We start from the raw sequence: 17,802 nt of genomic DNA on the forward strand, positions 1-17,802 counted from the left end.
CTGGGCCGATATGTGCCTTCAGTCCCACACCAACATGGTTCCCTCTTACCTGCCCTCTGGAGTGGCCGAGCAAACCACTCAGTTTTAGCAAACTGCTGCCAGTGGTTCAAGAATGCCCACTGCCACCTTCTGAGGGCAACTGGGGATGGGCAATAAATGTCAGCCTATCCAGAACCATCCAAATACCAGGAATGAAAAACATATAAAATTCCTGCTCCTCCATTACAGCCTCAACTTGCCAAGAGTCACCTTTAGTTTGAGGCTCAGCCGTGTTTTGTTGGGCCTCGCTATTCAGTGCGATTAAGGGGGAGGCAATTTGTCCCAGTGAGGAGAATTATCTCCAGCCTTCTAAAAGATTTTACTCATTGTCAGCACAAAATGCAGCTTGTGTGGGCTGGCCTGACCTGCCCGGTATCTGGGCACAGCTCACTGCAGGGCAAACCACTGACCGCCCGGTGTCTGGGCACAGCTCACTGCAGGGCAAACCACTGACCGCCCGGTGTCTGGGCACGGCTCACTGCAGGGCAAACCACTGACCGCCCGGTGTCTGGGCACGATTCACTGCAGGGCAAACCACTGACCGCCCGGTGTCTGGGCACAGCTCACTGCAGGGCAAACCACTGACCGCCTGGTGTCTGGGCAGGGCTCACTGCAGGGCAAACCACTGACTGCCCGGTATCTGGGCAGGGCTCACTGCAGGGCAAACCACTGACTGCCCGGTATCTGGGCAGGGCTCACTGCAGGGCAAACCACTGACCTTTTTTTTTCAAAAAATATACTTTATTCATAAAATTTGCAGCAGTACATACAATACAGTTGTCATATCACTTTCCAAACGTACACAATACAGATTATACAATTTGCAGGTTACGTTAAGTGCAGTACAATGAACACATTGGACATCATTGCAGTTCATGACACTCTAGGGTGTCTCATTGCATCATACTCAACACAGATTATTGCTTACAGATTCATTTCTGGTCCATTTCAGATTCATTACAGGTACATTACAGCAATTTGAATTTTACATTCTGCCCGAGGGGGTTTTTCCCTGATTGCAGCCCCTCGGTTTACAATGGCGGGAAGGCTCCAAACGGTTGCCTTTCCCCACAGGGCCTTTGCGGCGGCCGCACCCATCCTCAGTGCGTCCCTCAGCACGTAGTCCTGGACCTTGGAATGTGCCAGTCTGCAACATTCGGTCGAGGACAGCTCCTTGTGCTGGAAGACCAGCAAGTTTCGGGCAGACCAAAGGGCGTCTTTCACCGAGTTGATGGTCTTCCAGCAGCAGCTGATGTCCGTCTCAGTGTGCGTCCCCGGGAACAGCCCGTAGAGCACAGAAACCTGTGTTACGGAACTGCTCGGGACGAACCTGGACAGATACCACTGCATCTCTCTCCAGACCTTCTTTGCAAAGGCACATTCCAGAAGGAGATGGGTGACGGTCTCGTCTCCACCGCAGCCTCCTCTGGGACAGCGCGCGGTGGCGCTGAGAGTCCGGGAGTGCATGAAGGATCTGACGGGAAGGGCCCTTCTCACCACCAGCCAAGCTAGGTCTTGGTGCTTGTTTGAAAGCTCTGGCGATGAGGCGTTCTGCCAAATGACATTGACAGTCTGCTCGGGGAACCAACCGACAGGATCCACCATCTCCTTTTCCCGCAGGGTCTCGAGGACGTTACGTGCAGACCACTTGCTGATCGCCTTGTGGTCAAAGGTGTTTTCCTGCACAAACCTTTCCACGAAGGACAGGTGGGGCGGAACGGTCCAACTGGACGGAGCGTTCCGTGGCAGCGTGGCCAGGCCCATCCTTCTCAACACCGGGGACAGGTAGAACCTCAGCACGTAGTGACACTTTGTGTTTGCGTACTGAGGGTCTATGCACAGTTTGATGCAGCCGCACACAAAGGTGGCCATCAGGATGAGGGCCACGTTGGGCATGCCTTTCCCCCCTTTCTCTGGAGATTTGTACATCGTGACCCTGCGGACACGGTCCATTTTTGATCTCCAGACAAAGTGGAAGATGGCTCGGGTGACTGTCGCGGCGCAGGAGCGAGGTATGGGCCAGACCTGCGCCACGTACAGCAACACCGAGAGCACCTCGCACCTGATGACCAGGTTCTTGCCCACGATCGAGAGGGATCGTTGATGCCACAGTCCCAGTTTCTGCTTAACCTTGGAGATACGCTCCTCCCAGTTTTTGGTGCACGCCCCGGCCCCCCCGAACCAGATCCCCAGCACCTTCAGGTAATCCGACCTGACGGTGAAGGGGACAAAGGATCGGTCGGTCCAGTTCCCAAAGAACATGGCCTCGCTCTTGCTACGATTTACCCTGGCCCCCGAGGCCAGTTCGAACTGGTCGCAGATGCTCATCAATCTGCGGACCGAGAGCTGATCCGAGCAAAAGACGGCGACGTCATCCATGTACAGGGAGGCCTTGACCTGAGTGCCTCCGCTGCCTGGGATCGTCACCCCTCTTATGCCCGCATCCCTCCTGATGGACTCGGCAAAGGGTTCGATGCAAACACACGAACAAGACGGAGGAGAGAGGACAGCCCTGCCTGACTCCAGATTTGATCGGAAAGCTTTCTGATTCCCACCCGTTGATTGAAACTGCGCTACTGATGTTTGTGTAGAGCAGTTGGATCCAATTGCGGATTCCCTCCCCAAACCCCATTTTGGAGAGCACGTCCATCATGTACGTGTGGGATATTCTGTCAAAGGCCTTCTCCTGGTCCAGGCTGATCAGGCAGGTGTTCATCCCCCTGTCCTGTACGTAGGCAATCGTATCCCTGAGTAGCGCCAGGCTATCAGAGATCTTCCTGCCAGGTACGGTGCAGGTCTGATCGGGGTGGATCACCACCTCCAGGGCTGACTTGACCCGATTGGCGATGACCTTGGACAGAATTTTGTAGTCCACGTTAAGTAGTGAGATGGGTCGACAATTTTTGATTTCTTCCCTCTCCCCCTTCCGTTTGTAGATGAGGGTGATGATGCCTTTCCTCATGGAGTCTGACATGCTGCCTGCCAGAAGCATACCCCCGTACACTTCCAGCAGGTCTGGGCCTATCCAGTCCCACAGAGCCGAGTACAACTCCATCGGTAAGCCGTCGCTTCCGGGAGTCTTACTCTTCTCGAAGGATCGGACGGCCTTTGTCAGTTCGTCCAGAGTTAGCGGGTGATCCAGACTCTCCCGCTCGCTGTCGTCTAGAACCTCCGTGATAGACGACAAGAAGGAGTGGGAGGCCGCGCTGTCTGTGGGCTTCGCGTCGTACAGTCCGGCATAAAAGGATTTGCAGATCCTCAGTATGTCGGGCTGCGAGGACGTGACCGAGCCGTTCTCTTCCTTCAGGCTGCTGATCACAGAGCTCTCTCTGTGCACCTTTTGGAAGAAGAAGCGCGAGCAAGTCTCGTCCTGCTCCACGGAGCGGACTCTGGACCGGAAGATGATCTTGGAGGCCTCGGAGGCAAAGAGCGAGGCTTGCTGGTCCTTCACCTCTCTGAGTTCCTCCCCGACATCGATCTCCATCGACTGCAGCAGGAGAAGATTCTGCATGCTTTTCTGGAGTCGGGACGTTTCCCTCTGCCTCTCTCTCGCCTTCTGAACACCTTTGAGGATGAAGAACCTCTTGATGTTCGCCTTGATGGCTTCCCACCAGTGCACTGGGGAATCAAAGAGGGGCTTTACGGTTCTCCAACCTTTGTAATCCCTCGTCAGTTCCTCAATGTTTCCCGGGGTCAACAGTTTCACGTTCAGCTTCCATGTCCCCCTGCCCACTCTCTGATCGTCCTGTCAGTCACAGTCGGCCAGGAGGAGGCAGTGGTCAGAGAAGAACACCGGTGTGACCTTGGTGGATCTGACCTTGAGCTTCGGGGATACAAACAGGAAGTCTATCCTGGAACGGACGGACCCGTCTGGTCTGGACCAGGTGTATTGACGCGCCGCTCCGTCTGCAGGGTTGCTGAAGACGTCGCACAGCTTGGCGTCTTTCACCGCTTCCATCAGGAGCTTGGACGTGGCGTCCAGTTTGCTGTCGGCTCTGCCGGATCGTCCAGCCGCATCGATGATGCAGTTGAAGTCACCGCCGAGAATGACCGGCTTGGACGTCGCCAGCAGCAGTGGGAGCTGCTGGAAGACGGCCAGCCGCTCGTCCTTCAGAGCCGGGGCGTACACGTTGATCAGCCGGAGCGGAGCGTTTTTGTACATTACGTCTGCTACGAGGAGACGGCCCCCCACCACCTCCTTTACTTCGGTGATGGTGAAGTTGCCCCCCCGCAGCAGAATCCCCAGGCCGGAGGCACGGTTATCGTTGCCTCCCGACCAGATAGACGGCCCGTGGGCCCAGCGCTGCGACCATTGCCTGTAATTGCTGAGATGCGGCAGGCCGCACTCCTGTAAGAACAGCAGGTCGCTCTTGACCTTGGCCAGGTAGTCCAAGGTCGACACACATCGCGTAGTGCTTTTAACGCTACGCACGTTAATGGATGCGACTTTCAGACCCATTTTAACAACTGTTTAAAGTCTCACCCGTCAGTCCGCTTGCTGTTTCCAGCTCTTGGCCGTGTTTCTGCATATAGGTGATCTGTGTAAAGTGTTCCACGATCCCTGAGCTGAGGTACGAGTTCTGTTCTGCCTCAGAGAGGGGGTCGTCGTTCCGCCGGGGTGACATCGGCGGTCTGGTGTCGGGTGAAGAGTCCGTGCGATCCTCGATCGGTTGGGGCTCCTCGTTGTCGCTTCTCCCGGTTTCCCGGAGCTGGTCTTCGCTCTCTGCGGTGCTGCTCCCGGTGTCCCGGAGCTGGTGTGCGCTGGGCACTGTGCTGCTGCCGGCTTCCCGGAGCTGGAGGGTGCTGGAGGCGTTGTCGCTCCCAGTGTTCTGGAGATGGGGGCTGCCGATCGCGTCGGGGTCACCTTGGGTATTTTGCCGCTTTCGGTGGGACGGCTGACCACTTCGCTCCTGTCGTCCCTCCTCGTCAGACTCGGGGTAGTCGCTGCAGTCCGACTGCGACTCGAGTGCTCTTTTAACCCCTGGTGTAGTGTCGGCAGGGGCTTGTTTCCTTTTCTCTGGCTTCTTTTTGGTTTTTTTTTGACCACCAGCTGCCATCCTCCCTCTGCTGCCTCCTCGTCCATGGACTCTGTCGTCTGGTGGGGAGGCTCGGAGCTGGGTGTCGGGGTCTGGCAGTTTTCGGCTTGACCCTTTCCTCGTTCATTGTTTTCCTGGGCTAGGGGCTTCTTGGAGGAGGTCGCGGCCGGGCGCTGACTCTTGGCCTTCTTTGGGGCATCCTTGCTTGTTGCCCCCTCCTCCTCCGCTGTGTTGTTCTTGGTCGCCTGGGCATAGCTGAGGTTGCGTTCGGGGCAGACCCTGTCGAGATGGCCTTCCAGCCCGCACAGGTTGCAGCGCTTGCTCTCCTTGCAGTCCTTAGTCTGGTGTCCTTCCTGCTTGCAGTTCTTGCAGACGGTTGCAGTGCAGGTGTTCGCCAAATGGCCGGATTTGCCGCAGGTGCGACAGACTCTGGGCTGCCCCACGTACGTGATGTATCCTCGACTTCCTCCGATGGCGAAGCTGGAGGGAGGGTGGACGATGTTGTCGTGGGCGTCCAGTCTCAACGTTGCCGTGACCTCCCTCTTGCTGGTCCAGATCCCAAACTGGTCGGTGACGTCGACGCTGTTCTGCGCCCCGTCGACGTATCTGGCGAGGAACGTCAGCACATCGGCGACCGGGACGTGTGGGTTGTACATGTGGACAATCAGCTTGCGATTCCTCTGCGTTGGGAGGGTGAAGAGCGGCTCCGCAGCGAGCATGGCCAGCAGTCCGACGCTCCCCTTCTCCTTGAAGACTTGAAGAAGCTTCTGGCATCCAGCGACGGTCTTGAAGGTGACGTCAAAATGTCCGCTTCGAGGGAAATCCTGGAGGCAGAAGATGTCCGTCGCTTTGAATCCACAGCAGTCGAGCAGAACGCGTTTGACGAAAACCTCCCGATCCACTGGCGAAACACATTCGACTGTCGTTACCGTCACCCTGACGGTGTTTGGCACACCATGGCCGACTGCCCGGGTGCCCTTCCCTGCCATTGCAGTGTTGATGTGGTCCTTATGCAAATTTAGGGGCGGAGCCAGCACACAAACGACCAATCACAGCAAAGTCCGCACTTTGCGAGCGCACGAGGTCGCGGCCAGCGTTCCAGTCCGCTCAGATCCAAATAAGCCCGAAAAGGAACACACTGGATCTTAGCCAACTGACCGCCCGGTGTCTGGGCACGACTCACTCAGGGCAAACCACTGACCGCCCGGTGTCTGGGCACGGCTCACTGCAGGGCAAACCACTGACCGCCCGGTGTCTGGGCACGACTCACTCAGGGCAAACCACTGACCCGTTTATTGTTAACGTGCAATACTGTGGAACAGCCCTCATCACTTCACAAGACAGATCATATTTACATCAGGCTTTTTGTAACTTGTCAAGCAGGTTTATTCACAAATAGAAAGATACGAGCCAGCAGTATGGGTGAGACCCAACACCGGGAGTCTGTAACTATCCAACAAACCAGTCTTACAGACTGCAGGACTCCTCGTAAAGGATGGAACAATCTCCTTACTCAGCACAATAACATTTGGCCTACAAGTAAACATGCGGTTACAAGTAAGCTGAGATTGAAGACACCACAGAGAGTCCATTTGTGTCACATTGTGTTGTCTCAGTTCAGTGCACTGTGAGCAGAGTTTCCATCCGGCAGTGAGTGTACACACACATCGCGGAACTACCCAAGCCCAAAAATTCATCCAGCAATTTTCATTTGTAGGTTTGGCCATGGCACGTTCCTGGTGTGTCTGGAGAATATTTACAAGAAGATTACCGGGAAGGACTTGAAGTACAAGGCCTTGATCGGCAAACCGAGTATCATCACGTACAACTATGCCGACTGCCTGGTCCGGAAGCTGGGTGAGAGCAGGGGATTGGATGCTCCTGTCTGCCGGCTTTACGCTATTGGGTATGTTTAAACAATGCTCTTCATTTCTTTTACATCCCTCTCCTGCAGGTACCGACCGTTCTCGGCTCTGGAGTCCCTCTACCACCTCTGCCATGTGACAGCGAAGCTGCCTCGAGCCAGGCCCAATCCCCACCTTCACACACATGATCTTCCCATGAGAGAATGAGGAGCACTCCTCACCCCAGGGACATTGAGGGCAGTTAAAGTTACCCCACAGCTGCCCCATCTCCAGTCCCTTAACTCAACATAGATCAGGGATCAAAGTCAGGAGCTCCCTGTTCTGTTGCTCAGCAACAAGCATTTCCCCACTGAGGCAGAGGGGTACCACCCTCTGACAGCATCACTCTGGCTTTCTTCATTACCGCCAGTCTGTCTTACTGATTTCCAGGAAAAAACCTCCCATCTGCTATCTCCTCCTCACTCCTACCAACAGGGCCTCCCCATCTCCTCCTCACTCCCACCGACAGGGCCTCCCCATCCCCTCCTCACTCCCACCGACAGGGCCTCCCCATCCCCTCCTCACTCCCACCGACAGGGCCTCCCCATCCCCTCCTCACTCCCACCGACAGGGCCTCCCCATCTCCTCCTCACTCCTACCGACAGGGCCTCCCCATCCCCTCCTCACTCCTACCGACAGGGCCTCCCCATCCCCTCCTCACTCCCACCGACAGGGCCTCCCCATCCCCTCCTCACTCCTACCGACAGGGCCTCCCCATCTCCTCCTCACTCCCACCGACAGGGCCTCCCCATCCCCTCCTCACTCCTACCGACAGGGCCTCCCCATCTCCTCCTCACTCCCACCGACAGGGCCTCCCCATCCCCTCCTCACTCCTACCGACAGGGCCTCCCCATCTCCTCCTCACTCCTACCGACAGGGCCTCCCCATCTCCTCCTCACTCCTACCGACAGGGCCTCCCCATCTCCTCCTCACTCCCACCGACAGGCCCTCCCCATCCCCTCCTCACGCCCACCGACAGGGCCTCCCCATCTCCTCCTCACTCCCACCGACAGGCCCTCCCCATCCCCTCCTCACGCCCACCGACAGGGCCTCCCCATCCCCTCGTCACTCCCACCGACAGGGCCTCCCCATCCCCTCGTCACTCCCACCGACAGGGCCTCCCCATCCCCTCCTCACTCCCACCGACAGGGCCTCCCCATCCCCTCCTCACTCCCACCGACAGGGCCTCCCCATCCCCTCGTCACTCCCACCGACAGGGCCTCCCCATCCCCTCCTCACTCCTACCGACAGGGCCTCCCCATCCCCTCCTCACGCCCACCGACAGGGCCTCCCCATCCCCTCCTCACGCCCACCGACAGGGCCTCCCCATCCCCTCCTCACTCCCACCGACAGGGCCTCCCCATCCCCTCGTCACTCCCACCGACAGGGCCTCCCCATCCCCTCGTCACTCCCGCCACGGAGAGTCTGACTGTCAGTCAGCAGGGTAAGGGGAACCTTGGGGAGGTAGAGAAGGAGGTCCCACAGACACTGGTCCCATCCAACAGGTACGAGGTACTTGATACCTATGAGGATAAGGATGAAGGCTGCAGGGAGGATGGCCAGAATGCTAACCATGTCATCGTGGAGCAGGAGGTAGTCCAAGGGTGGGGGGCCGGGCGGGACGGGGGGTGGGGGCGAAGATCAGAATAGAAAGGTTGTAGTCATAGGGGATTCGATAATCAGGGGGATGGATAGTGTCCTCTGTAGTCGTGCCTGAGAGTCCTGGAGGGTGTGTTGCCTACCTGGTACCAAGGTAAAGGATATCTCAGAGGAACTTGGAAAGGAAGGGGGAAGATCCATTTGTCGTGGTCCATGTTGGGACTATAGCAACAAGAGTCGGCCCTTCGGGCCTGCTCCGCCATTCAAAATAATCATGGCTGATCGTCTAACTCAGTACCCTGTCCCCGCTTTTTCTTGATATCCCTTGATCCCTTTAGCATTAAGAAATATATCTATCTCCTTCTTGAATACATCTAATGACTTGGCCTCCACAGCCTTCTGTGGTAGAGAATTCCACAGGTTCACCACCCTCTGAGTGAAGAAAGTTCTCCTCATCTTGGTTCTAAATGGCATTCCCCGTATCCTGAGACTTTGACCCCTGATTCTGGACTCCCCAGCCATCGGGAACATCCTCCCTGCATCTAGTCTGTCTAGTCCTGTTAGAATTTTATATGTTTCGATGAGATCACCTCTCATTCTTCTAAACTCTAGTGAATGTAGGCCTAGTCAACCCAATCTCTCCTCATACGTCAGTCCTGCCATCCCAGAAATCAGTCTGGTAAATCTTCGTTGCACTCCCTCCATGGCAAGGACATCCTTCCTCAGATAAGGAGACCAAAACTGCACACAATACTTCAGATGTGGTCTCACCAAGGCCCTGTATAACTGCAGTAAGACATCCCTGCTCCTGTACTCAAATCCTCTTGCAATGAAGGCCAACATACCATTCGCCTTCCTAACTGCTTGCTGCACCTGAATGCTCGCTTTCAGCGACTGGTGTACAAGGACACCCTGGTCTCGTTGCACCTCCCCTTTTCCCAATCTATCACCATTCAGATAATAATCTGCCTTTCTGTTTTTACAACCAAAGTGGATAACCTCACATTTATCCACATTATACTGCATCTGCCATGTTCTTGCCCACTCACCCAACTTGTCTAAATCACATTGGAGCCTCTTTGCATCCTCCTCACAGCTCACATTCCACCCCAGCTTTGTGTCGTCTACAAACTTGGAAATGTTACATTTAGTTCCCTCATCCAAATCATTGCTATGTATTGTGAATAGCTGGAGCCCAAGCACTGATCCCTGCGATACCCCACTAGCCACTGCCTGTCACCCCGAAAAAGACCTGTTTATTCCTACTCTCTGTTTCCTGTCTGTCAACAAATTCTCAATCTATGCCAGTATATTCCCCCCAATCCCATGTGCTTTAATTTTGCACACTAACCTCTTGTGTGGGACCTTATCAAAAGCCTTCTGAAAATCCAAGTACACCACATCCACTGGTTCTCCCCTATCTATTCCACTAGTTACATCCTCAAAATACTCCAGTAGATTTGTTAAGCATGATTTCCCTTTCATTAACCCATGCTGACTTTATCCAATCCCATTAATGCCCTCCAAGTGTTCTGTTATCACATCCTTTCCAATGACATAGGGAAGAAAAAGGGGAAAAAAAGGAGGTCCTGCTAAGAGAATATCAGAAGTTAGGAACTAAATTAAAAAAACAGGACGGTAATTACCATGGCTGGTAATCTCGGGATTACTGCATGAGCCATGTGCTAATTGGCTTAGGGACAGACAGTTCAGGAAGGTGAACACGTGGCTGAAGGAGTGGTGTGGGAAGGAGGGGTTCCATTTCTTGGGACACTGGCACCAGTACTGGGACAGGAAGGAGCTGGACATTTGGGACGGGCACCACCTGAACCAGAGTGGGACCAAGGTCCTAGCAGAAAGGATAAATAGGGCTTTGGTTAGACGTTAAACTAGTAAGACAGGGGGAGGGATTCTGGTGAAGATAACATAAGCCTGAAGATGAAAGAAATAGGAGAGGAGAGTAAAGGTCAGACTGAGGTAAGGAATAAGGGGAACATAAACGGTCAGGGAACAGATACAATTATAGAACATGAGTTTAAGATGACTGTTAAAAATAAAGCGAGAGGAACGATTAATAAAAGCAAATTAAATTGCCTGTAAAACAATGAGCACAGCATCTGAAACAAAACGGGGGAACTGGAGGCAAGAATTGGTCGCAAGGAGCCAGATGTGGTGGGGATAACTGAAACACGGTCACATAAAGAACAGGACCAGCAGTTAAATATTGTAGGATATAATGTATTTAGAAAGGTCAGGGAAGGAAGGGGGGGTTAGCTGTACTAATTAGAGACAACATAATGGCAGTAGGAGAAAGGGACATAACATGAAGATAGAAACAGAATCCAGATAGATTGAGGCAAAGGATAAGGAGGGATCGATCACGTTCACAGGGATATTCTACAGACCACCTAATAGTGGAAGGGGAGTGGAGGATGAAATATGTAGACAAATGTATGAAATGAGTAAAAAACATCGAATAATAATCATGGGAAATTTCAACTCCCCCCAAATAAACTGGCAATAGGTGGGGAAAGGGAAAAAGGAATGGAGTTTTTACAGTGTGTACAGGATCTTACCCAGTATGTGAGAAGCCGAACAAGAGAGGAATCACTGCTGGATCTAGTAATGGGAAATGAACCAGAGCAGATATGAGAAGTAAGTGTAGGGGAACCTCTAGGCAATAGCGATCATAACATAATAAGGTTTAAAATAATGATTGAAAAAGACATAAGTGAGACAGAGACCAAGATAATAGATTGGAAAAAAGTGAATTTTGAGGGGATGAGAATGACACTAGGGAAGGTAAACTGGAAAGAAATTGTTGACAAAGAGATAGAACAGCAGTGGGAAATTCACAGAACAATGCTTGGTGATTACAGACAGTTTTTTCAACTGCCTGTTGCCAAGGCAATCAGTGTGCAGACAGACAGGTGTTACCTGCCAGGTCTCAGAATATACAAATCACCAAAAAAAACAAACAAAAAAAAACAGAGATAGAGAGGTAGAAACATAGAAAAGACAGCAACTGACCCGTTATATTAAACACAGATAACATTTGTTCGCTGGTGGGGTAACGTGTAGCGTGACATGAACCCAAGATCCCGGTTGAGGCCGTCCTCATGGGTGCGGAACTTGGCTATCAATTTCTGCTCGACGATTTTGCGTTGTCGTGTGTCTCGAAGGCCACCTTGGAGTACGCTTACCCGAAGGTCGGTGGCTGAATGTCCTTGACTGCTGAAGTGTTCCCCGACTGGGAGGGAACCCTCCAGTTTGGCGATTGTTGCGCGGTGTCCGTTCATCCGTTGTCGCAGCGTCTGCATGGTCTCGCCAATGTACGATGCTCTGGGGCATCCTTTCCTGCAACGTATGATTCTACCTCTCTATCTCTGTTTTTTTTTGTTTGTTGTTTTTTTTTGGTGATTTGTATATTCTGAGACCTGGCAGGTAACACCTGTCTGTCTGCACACTGATTGCCTTGGCAACGGGCAGTTGAAAAAACTGTCTGTAATCACCAAGCATTGTTCTGTGAATTATAAATGCGATTTCATTTCGAGGATTTCATTTTCACATCGTTCACCTGACGAAGGAGGAAGCCTCCGAAAGCTTGTGAATTTAAAATAAAATTGCTGGACTATAACTTGGTGTTGTAAAATTGTTTACAATTGTCAACCCCAGTCCATCACCGGCATCTCCACATCATGACTACCCTCTTATGTAGAGGGAGCTTTACTCTGTATCTAACCCTGTACCTGCCCTGGGAGTGTTTGATGGGACAGTGTAGAGGGAGCTTTACTCTGTATCTAACCCGAGCTGTACCTGCCCTGGGAGTGTTTGATGGGACAGTGTAGAGGGAGCTTTACTCTGTATCTAACCCGTGCTGTACCTGCCCTGGGAGTGTTTGATGGGACAGTGTGGAGGGAGCTTTACTCTGTATCTAACCTGTGCTGTACCTGCCCTGGGAGCATGTGTATGAAATGAGGAGATTGGGTGTGTGCTCGTCACCTCCTGGTGTCTGATTGTTCTCACCGTGTGTAGCTCGCATGTCAATCCTCCTGTTCTGTGTTTATTTCTAACAGGGACAACCCAATGACTGACATCTATGGTGCCAACCTGTACAATCGCTACATACAGAGTGCCCACAAACTGCCCGTTCCGGCCAAAGTGGCAGCAGGTGGCATGCTGGAGGGCCAGGAGGAAGTGCCTGGAATAGGTCCAGTACACGAGGGTAAGCTGGCGGGCAGCGCCATCGAGAGCTGCAAGTCGATCCTGGTGTGCACTGGGGTGTACAGCCGCCATGAACAGCTGCCCTGCGACCCCAGTGTCAGCGTGACAGAGACGGTGTTCCATGGGCACAGGGACTTCCACTTTGACCCCAGCCTGGTGGAGCCCAGCTTCGAGGTGCAGGATGTGAACGAGGCTGTCGACCTGGTTTTCAGAGAGGAAAATAGAGACTAGCATTCAAAATAAAAGATTGCAGAAGAACAGCAGAACACCTTGGCTGGGACCAGGGTTACTGCTGCAGCGTTTTATTCATGTCCACTCCTTATGCATTCTCACTCTACACCACCATGCCTGAGAGCTGGGGAGGTTACCAGGGAGTGGGAGATGCAAGTCTGGGTTATAGAGCAGCAGAACAAAGCAACAAAATCAAACTCAGCAAAGTGCCACTTGTAACACACAGCCAGCTGTGTACAAACCTCAGTATAAATGAGCAGCCTGTCCAAACTTTATGTACACAACCACTCTCATTATCAGCCTCTGGTACATGGAGAAGAAGAGGCTGGAATTTAAGCGAGGGGTTCGGGTGGTTTCTATATAGAATAACATATCTGGGAGTGAGGTGTAATATCACCCTGTGTTAGGAGGATGGTGTTTTGAGGTGTAATATCACCCTGTGTTAGGAGGATGGTGTTTTGAGGTGTAATATCACCCTGTGTTAGGAGGATGGTGTTTTGAGGTGTAATATCACCCTGTGTTAGGAGGATGGTGTTTTGAGGTGTAATATCACCCTGTGTTAGGAGGATGGTGTTTTGAGGTGTAATATCACCCTGTGTTAGGAGGATGGTGTTTTGAGGTGTAATATCACCCTGTGTTAGGAGGATGGTGTTTTGAGGTGTAATATCACCCTGTGTTAGGAGGATGGTGTTTTGAGGTGTAATATCACCCTGTGTTAGGAGGATGGTGTTTTGAGGTGTAATATCACCCTGTGTTAGGAGGATGGTGTTTTGAGGTGTAATATCACCCTGTGTTAGGAGGATGGTGTCTTCGGTCCCTGCCACAAACTCCGTTCCCTAGCTACCGACTCCATCCCTCTCCCTCGCAACCTTGACCCTGAAATGAGTTTCTGACCACACATCCGCTCCATCACCAAGACCGCCCACTTCCACCTCCGTAACAACGCCCCCGCCTCAGGTCATCTGCTGCTGAAACCCTCATCCATGCCTTTGTTACCTCCAGACTGGACTATTCCAATGCTCTCCTGGCCGGCCTCCCATAAACTTGAGCTCATCCAAAATTCTGCTGCCCGTATCCTAACTCACACCAAGTCCCATTCTCCCATCACCCCTGTGCTCACTGACCTACATGAGTTCCCGCTCCGGCAACCCCTCGATTTTAAAATTCTGATCCTTGTTTTCAAATCCCTCCATGGCCTTGCCCCTCCCTATCTCTGTAACTCCCTCCAGCCCCACAACCCTCTGAGATCTCTGCGCTCCTCCAATTCTGGCCTTTTGTGCATCTTCCACTCCCTTCACCCCACCATTGGCGGCCGTGCCTTCAGCTGCCTAGGTGCTAATCTAAGGAATTCCCTCCCTAAACCTCTCCGCCTATGTCTCCCTCTTTAAGACCCTCCTTAAAACCTACCTCTTTGACCAAGTTCCTGTCCTAATACCTCTTGTGGCTCGGCGTTAGTTTTTGTTTGATAATGTCCCTGTGAAGCGCCTTGTGACGGTTTCCTACATTAAAGGCTCTACATAAATGTAAGTTGTTCCCAGTAGCAAGGTACTAAAAGAGCTTTCTGATCACGTTTCAGTACGAGCTGGGAAGGCTGCTGAAAGACCCACTCATTACACATTGTCAGAATGTCTCTGGGTTCTCCTGTCCCTGAGGAACCGGGTCCTTCCAGTTGTTCTGTGACTCCGATAGTTCATTAGGAATTTAGCAGCTTTTTTAGATATTGTATTATTGCACGGTCCAGTTAACCATGTGTAACTTAAATTAAATCAATAAATAATTGATAACAATAAATTGGTTTGGGGAAAAAAAATGTTTTTAACTTGCATTTTGTTACCAGATTTAAGAATGGGGTAAATCACTTTGTGCGGTACTGAGCTGCACACAGAGCAGGAAAGGCCCAGGCTTGTCCCCGGCCTGTGCTGAATTACTGATCTCACCCAGTGTGGGCCCGAGCCCCCCCCACAGAGAGCAGGAAAGGCCCAGGACTGGTTGACTTGTTGCTACTCTATTGTCCTGGCTCTCCCACTCTCCTGAGGTTTCCAATTACTCCAACGGTCTTGGTCAGTGACAAGACCACTTCCTCGTATCCGTCACCACCCATAATCACTATCCCCTATCAACCCAAGTTACTAACTGCCTTTGGGCCTCGATTTTCTCAGTCCTTCACTTTTGTTCCCTCTCCTCGATACTGCCCCCATCTTCACTCCCTCAAGTCCAAGGGATGGGTATTTGAGAGTATCTGGTTTACCATCCATCACATCAAACGCTACCAGGCCTCACTCTCCTCTACCAAAACCAGCCACTGCTCCAGGATCATCCTGGAATGCAAAGATAACCATCGCCTACCACCCATAAGCCCCTCTCCCCTGCCCCCTCTACCCTCACCTCATGGACTTGTCATTAAGATGGAGACCATTTGTGCAGCTGCCTCTTCCCTCCCTTGCTCTAGCCCAAGCCAATCTGCAGTCATCACCCACTTCCTCAAAAAAACTCACCCTGGACACCTCTGTCCTTGCAAATTACCGCCCCATCTCCAACCTCTCTTTCCTCTCAAGTCCTGGAACATGTTGTCTCGTCCCAAATCCATCTTTCGACAGCATTGAAATAGCCCCAGCCATCTTCTGTGACTGCGATCACCACCCCTCCTTCTCGACCTGTCTGCAGGCTTTGACATGGTTGACCACACCATCCTCCTCCAACACCCGTCTTCCGTCGTCCAGCTGAGTGGGACTGCCCTCGCTTGGTTTCACTCTTCATTTGAGTGTCAGTGTACCTCAGTGGTAGCACTCTCGCCTGCGAGTACCACTCCAGAGACTTGATTACATAATCAAGGCTGGCACTGTCGGAGGGGCAGTACGGAGAGGATGCCTCTGATCTGTTTTTTAGTGATGTTGGTTGAGGGGTAAATATTGGCAGGACACTGGGAGAACTCTCCTGCTCTCCTTCCGATAATGCTGGGCAGACGGAGCTTCGACTTAACATCTCATCCAAAGGACAGCACTTCCAACAGTGTAGCACTCCCTCAGTACTGCACTGGGAGTGTCAGCCTGAATGATGTACTGAAGTCTCTGGAGTGGGATTTGAACCCACGACCTTCTGACTCAGAGTTGAGAGTGCGACCCACTGAGTCACAGCTGACACAAGAAAATGAATAAGACCCTACAAGGTGTGTAATGTGACTTTATTAGAACACTCTGCCCTGCAGCAGTCACATTTGGTGGAATGTATTTCACTCCAAAAGAATGACTGTATGATGGCCACGAGCTACTGCAGTGAGCACGTCACACCCCTATTCTACAGGGTGCTTTTCAGCAAAGCCCCAAGAAATGACATGGGTTTTAATCAGAGACACCGTGTTCAAGAGATGGAGGAACAAGTACCACTGCGGCCAATCACACAGTAATCCTTGGACCTCCAGTCCAGTGTCTCTTATCTCAACTATCTGCTCCAGGTGAAGGATCGGGTCACTCTGGAGACTGTTGTGTTGCAGGAATTAAACTGTGGGCTCCACCGATAATGCGGCATGGTTCAAACCCTGCATCAATTGCAGCTCGGTTGTGGTCAGCAGGAGCACGAACTTCTGTTGGTGGTCACTGAGGCAGTCACCGGCCGCGAATCCAGGTGGAGCGTGCTCCGAGCACTCTCATTGGACAAGTGCAGACCATTCCTTGCCAACAGCTCTCGCGTCATCAGCAGAAAGGCCTCCTCAACATTCTGAGCCTCTTTGGCCGAGGTCTCAAGCACCGCCAACAGCCCAAACTTCTCCGCCACATTGCAGGCCTCCTCGAACGGAACCTCGCGCCTCTCCTTCAAATCAGCTTTGTTCCCTAAACGGGCAGACAGGAATAACAGGATCAGTCCCAGATATACAACCACATCTCCAGCAGAACCAGTCCCAGATATACAACCACATCTCCAGCAGGATCAGTCCCAGATATACAACCACACCTCCAGCAGAATCAGTCCCAGATATACAACCACATCTCCAGCAGGATCAGTCCCAGATATACAACCACACCTCCAGCAGAATCAGTCCCAGATATACAACCACATCTCCAGCAGGATCAGTCCCAGATATACAACCACACCTCCAGCAGAACCAGTCCCAGATATACAACCACACCTCCAGCAGGATCAGTCCCAGATATACAACCACATCTCCAGCAGGATCAGTCCCAGATATACAACCACATCTCCAACAGAACCAGTCCCAGATATACAACCACACCTCCAGCAGGATCAGTCCCAGAAAAACAACCACATCTCCAGCAGAACCAGTCCCAGATATACAACCACACCTCCAGCAGGATCAGTCCCAGATATACAACCACATCTCCAGCAGGATCAATCCCAGATATACAACCACATCTCCAGCAGGATCAGTCCCAGATATACAACCACATCTCCAGCAGAACCAGTCCCAGATATACAACCACATCTCCAGCAGAACCAGTCCCAGATATACAACCACATCTCCAGCAGGATCAGTCCCAGATATACAACCACATCTCCAGCAGAACCAGTCCCAGATATACAACCACACCTCCAGCAGGATCAGTCCCAGATATACAACCACATCTCCAGCAGGATCAGTCCCAGATATACAACCACATCTCCAGCAGGATCAGTCCCAGATATACAACCACATCTCCAACAGAACCAGTCCCAGATATACAACCACACCTCCAGCAGGATCAGTCCCAGATATACAACCACATCTACAGCAGGATCAGTCCCAGATATACAACCACATCTCCAGCAGGATCAGT

The 17,802-nt window shown here is 52.3% G+C and overlaps 2 protein-coding genes across 7 annotated transcripts in view; one reads left to right on the top strand and one right to left on the bottom strand.

Moving 5' to 3' along the window:
- The window catches only part of LOC137334891 (haloacid dehalogenase-like hydrolase domain-containing 5), a 38,494-nt gene extending 23,670 nt beyond the window's left edge, over positions 1 to 14,824 (top strand). For 4 of the 5 annotated variants that reach the window (XM_067999957.1, XM_067999956.1, XM_067999960.1 and 1 more), the window contains 2 exons: positions 6,793 to 6,981; positions 12,655 to 14,824. In XM_067999957.1, coding sequence (XP_067856058.1) covers positions 6,793 to 6,981; positions 12,655 to 13,033 — 568 coding nt within the window. In that variant the 3' untranslated portion in view covers positions 13,034 to 14,824. The remainder of the gene's footprint in view (positions 1 to 6,792; positions 6,982 to 12,654) is intronic. The other variant, XM_067999958.1, reaches the window with a different exon arrangement.
- A 1,373-nt stretch (positions 14,825 to 16,197) lies between these two features.
- Positions 16,198 to 17,802, bottom strand: part of LOC137334892 (ras-related protein Rab-19-like) — a 28,339-nt gene continuing 26,734 nt past the window's right edge. For both annotated transcript variants that reach the window (XM_067999962.1, XM_067999961.1), the window contains exon 4: positions 16,198 to 16,860. In XM_067999962.1, the coding sequence (XP_067856063.1) occupies positions 16,595 to 16,860 (266 nt within the window). In that variant the 3' untranslated portion in view covers positions 16,198 to 16,594. The remainder of the gene's footprint in view (positions 16,861 to 17,802) is intronic.

Source organism: Heptranchias perlo, chromosome 18, assembly GCF_035084215.1.
Source record: "Heptranchias perlo isolate sHepPer1 chromosome 18, sHepPer1.hap1, whole genome shotgun sequence".
NCBI lineage: Eukaryota > Metazoa > Chordata > Chondrichthyes > Hexanchiformes > Hexanchidae > Heptranchias > Heptranchias perlo.